We start from the raw sequence: 14,200 nt of genomic DNA, 5'->3' as shown, positions 1-14,200 counted from the left end.
ATATACGATCTATATCTATCTCTAATACCGTTTTTATTTAATTGTAGTTATAATTTGCCATTTTGAGGAACGAAGGTGATAGCAACAAAAAGTCTACGATCAAGAAAACGAGTAAACTCTCACGGAAAATAAGTTCTCCCCTTATGGGAAGTAACTCTAAGCAACACATGTGCTCAGGGGAAGTCTTGTCAACACTTGGTGGTCCCTGAGATTTTGTCTAAGGCTACATCCGAAAGCTCAAGCGTCATAAGACTGGGAGCACGGCTTGTCTTTGTCATTCTTTCTTATGACACTAAGTTTCCGAATATGAAATTTTCTGTCGAGAAGTTGGTTCAAGGCAGTTGCAGACTCGGCGTTCTTCGAGACGTTGGGAAGCTGAAAAATCAGACAGTTGAAACCCCCTTCTGCTTGCTGTATACAAGAGGAGGTAAACAGTGATGTTCTTGCGAGGAGCAATTTTTGTTCCTTTTGTTTAGTTTTATGTAAAAATGCGAATAACCTGATATGTGTTAATCTGTTACTGTGCTCAGTTCACATGGATTGTAACCTTATGTCACTTGTGAGTTATCAGTACCAGGAAGCCAATGCATAGCCCCTCCATAGGAGCCTAAATTGATGACGTCACTGCAATAAAGTCTGTGGACTCCATAAAGTCTCTTATTTCTAATGCATGGACCGCGCATAGAGCCTTATGTCGGCCATAAAGTTATAGCAGGCCCCTCCTTCCAATAAGAGTTATGGAACCCGCTATTGGAGCGTTTAAAATGGCGGCTCCTTTCATGCCGATTCAGGATGAGAAGAAATTTGAGAAGCAACCGGATCTTTCTTGACCGCCTACATCCACTGAATCGTTACGACGATGTGGAACTGTACAGAAAATTCCGCTTTCGTCGGCAGGACATTCTTGCAATCACGGATGAACTGTAAGAGCAACTCGAACTGCCGAATCGAAAGGGTGCATTGCCGCCGGTTCTGCGGGTTATCTTGACTTTGGGTCAGTTTTTACGCGTGCGGATCTTTTCAAGATGTGTGTGGCGAACTGATCGCGGTACATAAGTAATAATGATAATAATAATAATAATACGGGAATGTATAACATCAAACACAGCATGCAGAACCAGCAAGAGAGTGACTTATACCTTTATGGCGAGGGTACCGGAATGGATATAGTTTCCAGCAAGTTTTATCAGGAGACGGGCTTTCCAAACTGTCTGCGGCAAATGGTGTACAACTGACCCGCCGCGAAGCATCACAAAGCTTGACGCATGCGCAGAGACACAGGATGGCGGGGAATCCCTTCCACTATCTACGCATTAAAAATAGAGCCGCTCTTAGCTATGGCAGGCACTATTTCAACTCATGCATGCGGACCGCTGAGTTCCATAGTGCGTTTCATAGCTATGCGCTCTACAGCGCTATGAAATCCTAAAAGTATGGAGGGGCTATACATTCGGCCCCATGTCTATGCACTGCATGTATCACGTTGACGCACACTTAACCCTTACACTGGTGCAATTCTGTAACACATGTTACATAGCCACTGGTGAATTAGGCCAAAAAAAAATAGGTCTGTTTACGGTAACATAGGCCAAAAAAATAGGGTCGGTAGGTCGGGATTTTTTTTTTTTTTTTTTTTCACAAAAACCATATTTTTACGTTATTTTGCCAAAAAAACAAGACTTTTTTTTTTTCCCCAAATGCCAAAAAAAGTCTAGGGTCGCGCGAAAAAACTAGGGTCGGTCGGGTTACCGTAAACAGACCTATTTTTTTTTTTGGCCTTAACAAATTAATTCAATAACAGAGAGAAAAATAAAAAAAAACGGTCATTTAGGTTTTCGCAGCCATGGGAGGTAATCGGAACCGACCAAACAGACTGAGCCAGTACGTAGCGCGACATATGTCGTGACAACCAGGTGACATGACAACCAGGTGACAGTATACGTAAAGTAGCGCGACATATGTCGCGACAACCAGCCTAAGGGTTAATGCATATTTGACACTCTTTTTTTTAACCACAACAAAAACACACAAGAAGTGTCTGAGTCTTGGGTGTGTGTTTTATATGTCACTATGTGGCAGCTAGTTCATTTTCTCAGTATGCAAAAATAATGCTGTGTGACGCTTTTTCCCCCTCGTTGCGTATGCCTGATGCATTTTTGTTGTTGTTTAACTTGTGTGGGTTTGATTTTTTCCAAATGACATTTTGTTATTCAGGCAGCGTACCAAACCTGAGCAACGACACCCTTGGCTATGTGCAGGACCTCCCTCCTGTGGCTCTGATGCCCTTAAATGTGTTGTAAGTACCATTAACAACTTTCTGATTAGCTGATAGTTATTTTGTTGTGTACACGATTATTTTTTGCTTCTAAAAACTTAAATTGTTTCACAGAGATTTTGGAGAAGCGTAAATGTTGGTACATTCAGCACATATGATATAAATCTGTCATCAGAATGGGTTGTGGTTATGTATTTTACCATACTCAGTTTCCAGTGGACTCTGAAGAGTCAAGAACATGGACAGCTCTCTTAGGAAGAGGTGTTGATCTATTCTGCCTGTGAATATTATCAAGGCACACAGCCCAGTGTTTTTCATAAGCATGTTCACTAATGAAGTCAATGTCAACATTGTATTTTGAAAAAAATCTGTCCACTATAAATGTAATCTTGCTTTTTTGCCATTGCAATATTAATTAATTATGCACGAAGTTTAATTGCACTTCACGGGTGCAGTACTATGTGCTTTTGTTGTTGCTGTTGCAATATTGCAGCGCAAAGTAGGTCTTGCTTTGCATCAACAGAAGCAACTGTTTAAAGTCGGTGTGTCCCGTGTGACGATATAATTTTGCTGTAGGAAGTAGGTAATAGACACTTGGTTGGTGGAGAGATGTGATTGTGAAACGGTTTGTTGGCAAGAAAGGTTTGTTAGAGCATTGATCCTTGTCAGCAACTTTGTCTCAAGCTGATACTGTGATAGAGATACTTGTGTGAAAGTCACTGTAAAATTAATTCAAAGTGGTGATCATGTTGCATTTAAAGTTGATTTTCAAATACATTATGCTGTAGTAAATTGTTTCTTTATTTTCTGTAAAAGAAAATAATTTTGTAAAATATAAGTTTCTTTATTTAGTAAAAGGTGTGACTGTAACGTATTGTTTTGTCAATAACAAACGTTCCAACAACTTACCTTTCTTGTTTTTTTATTATTTATTTTCTGAGAATGAAAACTTGAATGTACGTTTGATTGTGTGTTACAGAGCTGAGCATCATGAAACAGTACAGGAGTACGGGAAGGGAATTGCAGAATTCACAGTTATGAAGGTTTGTTTAGCGTGAATAAATATTGGTTTTTTTCAGGTACTGTATGCATTTAGCCATATTTGGTATATATATATTTGTTACAGTAAATTCTCAAAACCTGGAAATTTACAAAATCCTTGAAAATGTCCGTAAATGTCTTGTTTCACTCGGGGATTTTACACATTTCCTAAAACATTAATATATCTTATGTCCTTGGAAAATTCCCTCAAGGAAATTTGGGCTCCTTAATCCCTGTGAATGTTGTGCAGCTACAGAATCGCACTTCCCATTTCGTTTCCAAGCCCTGAGTCTGTTGCTGTGAGCTCAGTATCTCTATCAATATCATGGGCATGCGTGCACACATGGAAGTTTGGTAATCGAGGCGAGTCTGCACAAAGTTGACTCTCAGAAATAAATCCCTCTTCAAACGTGGGGGTCCACCCACAGCTATAGTGGCAAACTGGTTTCAAGCCAGCGCCACTACCGACTGAGCTATATTCCCGCTGCACAGAATATAGCTTGTTGTGTGTCAACTGACATAAATAGGGAATACTTCATGGCTTCCTGTGTTGTATCAGATTTACACGAGTTGCTTTTTTAAATATTAAACTGCGAATGAAAGCGAGCTTTTCAATATTTGAAAAAGCAATGAGTGTAAATCTGGTACGACACAGCAAGCCATGTACGATGTAGTATTCTGTTTATCCTACATACTGTACTTACATGCTCAAAACATTCCTGAGTCGACGCGTACAAATTGAAGACGCTTCTAATGGAACCTTGATCTCTTACAATGCCTCGTGCAATCTTGTCACATCACTCAGGAAATTATTGCGTGACGTGTTTGTTCTAAACATTCTTTCCAGGAAAACATCAAGGGCAAGGTGTTTCCATAATGACGTTTGTCTCGGTGACTCTGGCATCATTCGCAGTGAAAAAACAGGTCCCTGCCAGCCTAGTTTTACATGACCTCATTCACATGAACTGTGGTGAACGATATTGTTATATCATGAGTGGTATCTCACACGTATGTAGGATAAATCATAATTGTGCTTACATATTGCATTCTTTGGGTGCCATGTACATTTCAATCCATATTGCTGCCAGCTGATGATAAACCTGACCACAATGTGTATGTGTGTGTGCTTTCTGTTGTCCAGGACTTTTTGGTGTGCTGCACAATGCAAGACCCGTGCACTGCAGCGCCCAGCGGGTACAACGACAAAACCAGCGTCGCTCTGTGGGGCCGAAGTGGAAAGATGAAGGTACAGTGGAACACCCCCCCCCCCCCTTTTTAAGACCTTCAAAAATATGAAAAAATCAGGTCTTAAAAAGGAGGAAGTCTTAAAATGGGGGTAAATTTACAGAGGTCATGAACAGAAAATCTGAGAAAACAATGTCTGAAAAGGGGAACTCCACTGTAATAATACTTTAATTGACCCTTAGGTCGAAACGTCGCTGTTATTCGTTCCGTGTTCGTCATTTTAACGTGAGTACATTGCTTTTTGGTCTCTTCATTGTTCCCTCTCACGTGCAGTCGCCATTGTTTAATACTTTAATTGACGTTTTCCGGAAATAACTCCGGATTTACAAGCGTGCATTGCGTTCAGTTTCATTCTGTGAGTTCGACAGCTTCACTAAATGTTGTATTTTCGCCTTACGCGACTTGTTTTTCTCTCTCTTTCTTTGCTAAGAGATTTTAACAAATCTCGGAAGAAATTCTCAGCTGACTTTCAATTGTTTCTTTCACAATTTCTGATGTTATATATATATATATCTGTGTGCAAGTGAAATATTTAATGCTGGATGACATATTTCATCAGGTAGACCCAGAATTGTTCGTCAAGGTGCAGGAAGCGTTTCAGCCCGACTGGTTCCAGTGTTTGGGAGACGCCGACACCTGTAAAACATCCTCCAAGAAACGCACCAAGAAAGCTGTGGACAACACACTCAACTTTCTTGACGAGATTCTGTCAAAAAGAAAAAGTTCACAAGTAAGTGGAGTTTTGAGTTTCTGTGTGACTGTCTTTTGTTGCCTTTGTTAGCCTAATTTGCTGAAACTGAACTTAAATTGAGATGAAGTTGTGCATCTATTTTGCTGAAACTCAACTTGAATTGAGATGAAGTTGTGCAGAAGGCATGGTGGCCTAGGTTCCATAACCCTTTGCCTCCAGTGACATGGGAATCATTTAGCTTGGTGAAATTATAAATTTGAATAAACGCAGCATTGAATTTAAGCCTTTTCTTAGATAACTGTAGGAGAGTCATTTTTGCACTCTGATGAGTTGATGTACAGTCTCTAGACAGACAACACAGAAGTTGGCAGTGTTCACGGGATGTTGTAGCTAAGATGTCAAAATCAAATATGATGATTGATGTACAGTCTCTAGACAGACAACACAGAAGTTGGCAGTGTTCACGGGATGTTGTAGCTAAGATGTCAAAATCAAATATGATGATTGATGTACAGTCTCTAGACAGACAACACAGAAGTTGGCAGTGTTCACGGGATGTTGTAGCTAAGATGTCAAAATCAAATATGATGATTGATGTACAGTCTCTAGACAGACAACACAGAAGTTGGCAGTGTTCACGGGATGTTGTAGCTAAGATGTCAAAATCAAACATGATGATTGATAGACAACACAGAAGTTGGCAGTGTTCACGGGATGTTGTAGCTAAGATGTCAAAATCAAACATGATGATTGATGTACAGTCTCTAGACAGACAACACAGAAGTTGGCAGTGTTCACGGGATGTTGTAGCTAAGATGTCAAAATCAAATATGATGATTGATGTACAGTCTCTAGACAGACAACACAGAAGTTGGCAGTGTTCACGGGATGTTGTAGCTAAGATGTCAAAATCAAATATGATGATTGAAGCTGTTCTGACAGACACTGCAGAAGATGGCATTGTTTGGCAGCATTGGAGGTGGCTTCAGTCAGTTTGAGAGGGAGAGATCTGCTAAGGAGACAGTGGCTAGAAATGTTGAGGGTAACTATAGTAGATATGCCTTTTCTTTGTCAGATTGTGTGTGTGTAAGAATATCAATCAATCAATCAATATGAGGCTTATATCGCGCGTATTCCGTGGGTACAGTTCTAAGCGCAGGGATTTATTTATTTATTTTTTAAAATTTTTTATGCAATATATATTGCGCGCATATTCAAGGCGCAGGGATTTATTTATGTCGTGTGAGATGGAATTTGTTTACACAACACATCACGCATTCACATCGGCCAGCAGATCGCAGCCATTTCGGCGCATATCCTACTTTTCACGGCCTATTATTCCAAGTCACACGGGTATTTTGGTGGACATTTTTATCTATGCCTATACAATTTTGCCAGGAAAGACCCCTTTGTCAATCGTGGGATCTTTAACATGCACACCCCAATGTAGTGTACATGAAGGGACCTCGGTTTTTCGTCTCATTCGAAAGACTAGCACTTGAACCCACCACCAAGGTTAGGAAAGGGGGGAGAAAATTGCTAACGCCCTGACCCAGGGTCGAACTCGCAACCTCTCGCTTCCGACCACAAGTGCGTTACCACTCGGGCACCCAGTCCAGAATATGTGTGTGTGTGTGTGTAAATGTGTGCATGCAGGCAGGATGCAAGGACATGCAATGTGTGTGCGTGCATAGGATCACACTGTTTTGTCTGTGATAGTCAGAATAGTTGCATGGTAACTACAGTATTCCTCTATTTTGCTTGTGTTCTTAGTCAGTTTTGCTGTATGTGTTTGTGTTAAGATCACACTGTGTCATCTGTGAAAGCATTGTTGTATGTCTTTGAAGATTATTTTGCAGTTTCTGTGGGCTCGTCTCCAGGAATAACTTCTAATGACACTGTGATGGGGAGCAGGTGTCTTAAGACCTAAACACATAGCATTTTTAAGCACATAACAATCAAGTACTTGAACTAAGCACTATAAATGATTTAACTAACTCGTTCGCTGCCAGGAAATATTTGTACGCAAAGCATTACCTGTATTTTTCTGAATTGACAACTTACAGTCTGCCATTGATGAATACGCACGCACGCACGCACGCACGCACGCACGCACGCACGCACACACACACACACACACACACACACACACACACACACACACACACACACACACACACACACACACACATACATTCACATTGTTTGTTTGTTGTATTTCTTCTTCTTCTATTGTTGTTAATTGAATAGTTTGTTGCCCATTTTAACAAGTTACCTAGGACGTCAGCTGACGTACTACAGGCGGTGAAAGGGTTATTAACCTTTTCCCGTTTGAACAGTTTGCACGTTTTGTTTGCAGGTTTTGCCCTGGAAGGGTTCCAGAATGACGGGGAAGAGTTCTGTCAGTTTGGAGACAAGGACTTTGTGGACATCTTGAGTCTCACATTGGTAAGACTCACACGCACGCTTGCTCGCATACAAACACATACACACACACACACGCACTCTTGCATGCACACGCACACACACACACACACACGCTAGCACGTTCGCATGCACAAACACATGGTTTTACACATTCTTAGTAACTATCAGTTGCACCTAATCTTCATCACATGCTTGAGTGGGACCGGCACGGTTGGCCTAGTGGTAAGGCGTCCGCCCCGTGATCGGGAGGTCGTGGGTTCAAACCCCGGCCGGGTCATACCTAAGACTTTAAAATTGGCAATCTAGTGGCTGCTCCGCCTGGCGTCTGGCATTATGGGGTTAGTGCTAGGACTGGTTGGTCCGGTGTCAGAATAATGTGACTGGGTGAGACATGAAGCCTGTCTGTGCTGCGACTTCTGTCTTGTGTGTGGCGCACGTTAAATGTCAAAGCAGCACCGCCCTGATATGGCCCTTCGTGGTCGGCTGGGCGTTAAGCAAACAAACAAACAAACAAACAAATGCTTGAGTGGCACTCTGGGGGTCTGATCTTTTTGAATAAGGAGGAGGAAAATAAAAAAGTTATGTTAGTTGCATTCAACCTTTTTTTCAAGCATGTGGCTCTGTTAAGCCTGAGATTAATTGGATGAGTCGACTTGACAAACTCTACCTCAGGAAGATGGCTGTACAAAGCTTTGGCACTGAATTGTCTATAAAAAGACTTGACAAACTCTACCTCAGGAAGATGGCTGTACAAAGCTTTGGCACTGAATTTTCTATAAAAAGACTTGACAAACTCTACCTCAGGAAGATGGCTGTACAAAGCTTTGGCACTGAATTGTCTATAAAAAGACTTGACAAACTCTACCTCAGGAAGATGGCTGTACAAAGCTTTGGCACTGAATTGTCTATAAAAAGACTTCACAAAGTCAACTTCAGGCTACATTGAGGACATTGTTTTGGTCATTTTTTGCGGGTTATAATTTTTTTGCGGGTTAGAAATGCTAGATTGGGCTGCTTTTGCTGCTCCAGATTGTGGTTCATTGGTATGAGCTTTGACACACAGAGGAAATGATGAATTAGGAGGATGTCTTGTTTCAGAAACACCTGCCCGAGGACAAGCCCAGAATGATGTGTGCAGTGTTGAGACCGGACGTGGTCCTGCAGGCTGTTAGGGCGGGCATCGACATCTTTGACACCTCGTATCCTTTTTACACACACTAAATTGTATTTCAAAAGTTACTTTGAGTCGATTTAGCAAGATCATTAGCTCTTTCACAGCCCATTAAAACTGACAGTTATTTCCGAATGTCGTATATTGCATCTCTGCAACTTAGTACAAGATCCAAATGGTAGTACAAACCTTAACCCAAGTTCAGGTACGCTTACGCAGCAACAGAGAAGGGCCACGCTCTTGTCTTTGACTACAATTACCACACACCCAGCGAAGAAGTCAAAGACAGCGATGAAACAAAGATGTCAACTCCGGCAACTGAGAGTGGATTCACAATCAACCTGGGTGACAAAAAGTGTGTGTATAGCAGGCAATCCAAATCTCCGCGATTTCGCACATTTCCGTGAAAGTAAATACAAAAAAGTGCATATAATCGTGAACAGTACGTGTGCCTGTAACTAACATAGTTTAGCCCTGGTTAGATGGAGAAAAAAAGGCCAACATGTCTACATGGCCCCCTGGACCCCCGGCATTATTTATTTACTTGAAACTCATTCTTCCTTGAATGGAGGCCTCCAGGTATAGACTGCCCGACTGAACAAGTGCACCACACATCACAAAAACTGCACGTATTCAATATACTGCGAATGAATGGGGTGTAGATGTACTGCACATTCAGTTTATGTGAGGTGTGGTGCACTTGTTAAGTGTACATCTCTTGTATTCAGTGTTTTATCAGTCATTGACTCAGTCCTATGATCGAAGATGAAGTTATTTCTGAGCAGATTTTAAGATGCCTTTGAACAGTTGTGCACTGAGGCGTGTCTGACAATACCAAGTTTATAGCAGGTTTATACGTTGCATGTGGAAACTGTTTGAAATGGCGGTTATCAAGGTTTGCTGTTTTCCTGTTTAGAGTTTGTGATTTGACCTGCCTTATTTCTATATTCTTTCTTTTTTTCTTTTCTTTTGTCACAGTTTTTTGGGAGGGTGGGGGGCGGCAGAGAGAGATGGAGAATGTTTCAAAACATTGGATGGGCATATCCAAAAACAAAGAGACTGCCAACGTTCCAAAATTCAGAATAAAAAAACAAGAAAGGTAGGTTGTTGGAATGTTTGTTATTGACAAATACTCAACGGTCTTTTAAGTGCACAGACAAACAATTCATTTGCTTGCGGCTTCGTGGCAGGCGGAAGGAAAAATCAACCAGATAAGTTTTTGTTATTGTTTGTCTGTGCACTTAAAAGACCGTTGGGTCGATATATTTGTGAATGTATTGTTTTGTCAATTACAAACGTTCCAACAACCTACCTTTCTTGTTTTTTGATATTGGATGGGCATAGTTTTCATTTGGAATTTCTGTAGTTCAGTGGATCTGTAGATGACTGTATTTGACTTACATGTGATGCATTGTGTGTAAGTGTGTATATGAGAGAGATTTTGAAGGCAGAGTTATAGCAGAAAAATCCCCCGAAAGCGGCGTATGGTTGTTCAAATGGTGGGATAAAAACGGTCATACAGGTAAAAGCCGTGGGAGTTTCAGCCCATGAACGAAACAAACATAGAAGAAAAACATAGTATCAACACAGCCCTGATTGAATGACAATGTCGCGTGTACAGGTACAGGGATGACTTCGGACCCCTGCTGGCTGGGTGCAAGTGCTTCACGTGCAAGACGAACACACGTGCCTACATCAACCACCTCAACAACGTCACAGAGCTGCAGCAAGGAATCTTACTCATGATGTAAGTTGTTTTGTTGCTGTTGTTCACTACCAGTGTTACCCAACTTTTAGGACTATAGTATAAGGGTTTGAGGATTACATGAAGTCCCAATCAAAAACTCCCAATAGTTTTAGAGACACTTCTGTGAGGCGCTGGGTCGTCCATGACCCAGGAAGCACGGTGAATGTTAAGACTTACCCCCAGTTAAGACCCGCTTGCTTTCTCAGATTTTTCTCTTTGTATCCTGTGTAAATTTACCTCCATTTGAAGACATCCCCCTTTTTAAGACCTTTTTCTCAGATTTTTGTTTGTCTTAAATGGGAGGGGGGGGGGAGGGGGTGTTCCACTGTATTTTACAAGTCGTGTATGGCGAAATTACTACATTTAGTCAAGCTGTCAAACTCACGGGATGAAATTACTACATTTAGTCAAGCTGTCAAACTCACGGGATGAAATTACTACATTTAGTCAAGCTGTCAAACTCACGGGATGAAATTACTACATTTAGTCAAGCTGTCAAACTCATGGGATGAAATTACTACATTTAGTCAAGCTGTCAAACTCACGGGATGAAATTACTACATTTAGTCAAGCTGTCAAACTCACGGGATGAAATTACTACATTTAGTCAAGCTGTCAAACTCACGGGATGAAATTACTACATTTAGTCAAGCTGTCAAACTCATGGGATGAAACTGAACGCACTGTATTTTTTCACCAAGACAGTTCAGCTTCGTCAATCCCCGCGTGAAGGAAATCGCTCACCTCCCACGTGCAAAACGTAGTGATATTGACACGCCAGATTAGCGCGGTAGCGTATTGTGCTAAGCAGGAAAGCGCGCTTTTCTGTATTCTTGTTAACTTTCTGAGCTTGTTTTGAATACAACCTATCATATCTATATGTTTTTGGAATCAGGAAATGATAAAGAATAAGATGAAATCATTTTTGGATCGATTTCTTAAATTTTAATCGTAAGACTAATTAATCTATTTTCGTTAATTGTGATCACATTTTAAGAGTAAACATGACATATGTATATATTTTTAGATTCAGAATGTGATGAAGAATACGATGCAATCAATTATAAATCTGTTTGCGAAAAATCGATTTTAATGACAACTTTAATGAGCAAATTCATTAATTAATTTTTAAGCCTCCAAGCTGAAATGCAATACCAAAGTACGGGCTTCGTCGAAGATTACTTGACCAACATTTTAACCAGTTTGGTTAAAAAAAATGAGAGCGTGACAGTGCCGCCTCAACTTTCATGAAAAGCCGGATATGACGTCATCAAAGACATTTATCAAAAAAAAGAAGAAAAAAACGTCTGGAGATACCATACTCAGGACCTCTCATGTCAAGTTTCGTGAAGATCGGTCAAGTAGTTTTCTCTGAATCGCTCTACACACGCACACACACATACACCACGACCCTTGTCTCGATTCCCCCCTCTACGTTAAAACATTTAGTCAAAACTTGACTAAATGTAAAAAGAGAATGGCTGCATCAGTCTTCATGTATCTTGGCATTAGGTTTGCGCAGTTTCACAACCCTAGTCAGTGAAAAATCACACAGGAGCTAAGTTCAGCTAAATCCATGTACATGTACATATTTTTAGCAACATTTTCAATGTCTTGGTGTTTGTTTGTTTCAGCCACAATCTTCACCATTACCTTGGGTTCTTCTCAGCACTGCGCCAGTCGTTGAGAGAAGACAAGTTTGATCAGCTGGAAGCGCTCATAGCTCAACAGAAGCCACACAGTCCTGATAGATAATGCTGGTGTACTTTGTGTTGACAGCTTTCTTTGTGCTTAGATATAATGAATATATGGGTGATTGACGGGTTTATTTTCAAACATTGTCAAGTAGTCGTGAAGGAGGGAGTGTGTGTGTGTGTGAGAGGGTGGGGGGGGGGGGGGGGGGGGGGGGGGGGGTGGTGGTCCACCGAGTGAGTGAGTGAATAAAAGAAAGTGAGAGAGAACAAGAATAAGAACAGAAGTTTTTATTTTATCGAGGGTAATAGATGTGAAACATGTCTCTTTCAAAACAATCAATGGCGTTACATGGAACAGTAAGCTAAGGGATGGAGGGAGAGATGAATTTAAAGCAACAGCTGTCTGGTAGATGCAATACATTTTTCACAGATAGCACTTTCCCTCACAATGAATCGTTAGTTTGATTTGCTTTAATACAGAGACAAAAAAGAAGTGAGTTGGTTTACGCTATGAAGTATGGATGTGCTTTTGCATAAATCTGACAAAAACAGGTTGTGATTGTTCTCAGCAGTTGAGAGAGAGCTTTAGTGTATGTATGTACCACTACTGGAACAAATGTGTGGTAATGTGTTCACTAAAAAAGAGAAAGGGAAAAGAAGCAGTGGAAAAAAACAACACATGCTCAACTGAAAATGTTATTTCTTTTTTTATTCACTACTCAAGATTGTTACACTCTGATACACGTGTAAAATTAAAATAGATTGACATAACATCTGAACAACACTGGCAGTTCACACATATACCATGTATAACACGGCAACAGTAATAAATGCAGATGTACAAACTAAAACGTTTTTTTATTTACAATGCATGAAGTAAAGATTAACCAAAAATGAAAACTTTTTTGGTGTTGTTCACATATTACACAATCACATCCTCTGTTTATGACACATGAATTTCAACAACATACTTTTCATCAAGAAAACAACAACATAGTATACTTGCATACTTTGCCAAACTCATCATTTTCCAACAAGCACAAAAATGTTTTTTCTTAAAGGCCCGGGTTGGTTTGCTCACACAGAATTCAAAGACCAACAAGTCGCGTAAGGCGAAAATACATTTAGTCAAGCTCAGTCAAACTCACAGAATGAAACTGAACGCATTGCATTTTTTCCGCAAGACCGTACACTCGTAGTATCGTCTGTCCACCGCTCGTGGCAAAGGCAGTGAAATTAACAATCCAGAAAAGCGCGGTAGCGGTTGCGCTGAGGAGGATAGCACGCTTTTCTATATCTCTATTCTTTTTAACTCTCTGAACGTGTTTTTAATCCAAAAATATCATATCTATATGTTTTTGGAATCGGGTACGGACAAGGAATAAGATGAAATTGGTTTTAAATCGATTTTGGAAATTTAATTTTAATCATAATTTTTATATTTTTAATTTTCAGGTTGTTTTTAATCCAAATATAACATATTTATATGTTTTTGGAATCAGAAAATGATAAAGAATACGATAAACGTAATTTTGGATCGTTTTATATAAAAATAATTTTAATTACAATTTTCAGATTTTTAATGACCAAAGTCATCAATTAATTTTTAAGCCTCCAAGCTGAAATGCAATACCAAAGTCCGGCCTTGCGCAAGATTGCTTGGCCAAAATTTCTATCAATTTTATTGAAAAATGAGGGTGTGACACTGCCGCCTCAACTTTTACAAAAAGCCGGATATGACGTCATCAAAGACATTTATCGAAAAAATGAAAAAAAACGTCTGGGGATATCATACCCAGGAACTCTCATGAAAAATGTCATAAAGATCGGTCCAGTAGTTTACTCTGAATCGCTCTACACACACAAACAAACATACACCATGACCCTGGTCTCGATTCCCCCCTCTATG

General features: G+C 40.3%; 1 protein-coding gene across 1 annotated transcript; it reads left to right on the top strand.

The window, feature by feature from the left end:
- The first annotated feature begins 151 nt into the window (after positions 1–151).
- Positions 152–13,381, top strand: LOC138949478 (queuine tRNA-ribosyltransferase accessory subunit 2-like). Its single transcript, XM_070321307.1, has 11 exons — positions 152–427; positions 2,215–2,296; positions 3,255–3,318; positions 4,458–4,562; positions 5,121–5,291; positions 6,195–6,294; positions 7,612–7,700; positions 8,778–8,878; positions 9,056–9,205; positions 10,472–10,597; positions 12,232–13,381. Exons 1-11 carry the CDS (start codon positions 307–309, stop codon positions 12,350–12,352), a joined length of 1,230 nt encoding a protein of 409 aa, XP_070177408.1. The 5' UTR covers positions 152–306; the 3' UTR covers positions 12,353–13,381.
- The last annotated feature ends 819 nt before the right edge of the window (positions 13,382–14,200 follow it).

This window comes from Littorina saxatilis, linkage group LG15 (assembly GCF_037325665.1).
Source record: "Littorina saxatilis isolate snail1 linkage group LG15, US_GU_Lsax_2.0, whole genome shotgun sequence".
In the NCBI taxonomy this organism is placed as follows: domain Eukaryota; kingdom Metazoa; phylum Mollusca; class Gastropoda; order Littorinimorpha; family Littorinidae; genus Littorina; species Littorina saxatilis.
Note: the sequence above shows the minus strand (reverse complement) of the source record. Positions and strands in the feature narration are given on the sequence as shown.

Coding starts and splice junctions, on each gene's coding strand:
- LOC138949478 (XM_070321307.1), top strand. CDS start 307: ATGAAATTTTCTGTCGAGAAGTTGGTTCAAGGCAGTTGCAGACTCGGC. Junction 2,297..3,254: donor CTGATGCCCTTAAATGTGTT/GTAAGTACCATT, acceptor TGTGTGTTACAG/AGCTGAGCATCATGAAACAG. Junction 10,598..12,231: donor CAAGGAATCTTACTCATGAT/GTAAGTTGTTTT, acceptor TGTTTGTTTCAG/CCACAATCTTCACCATTACC.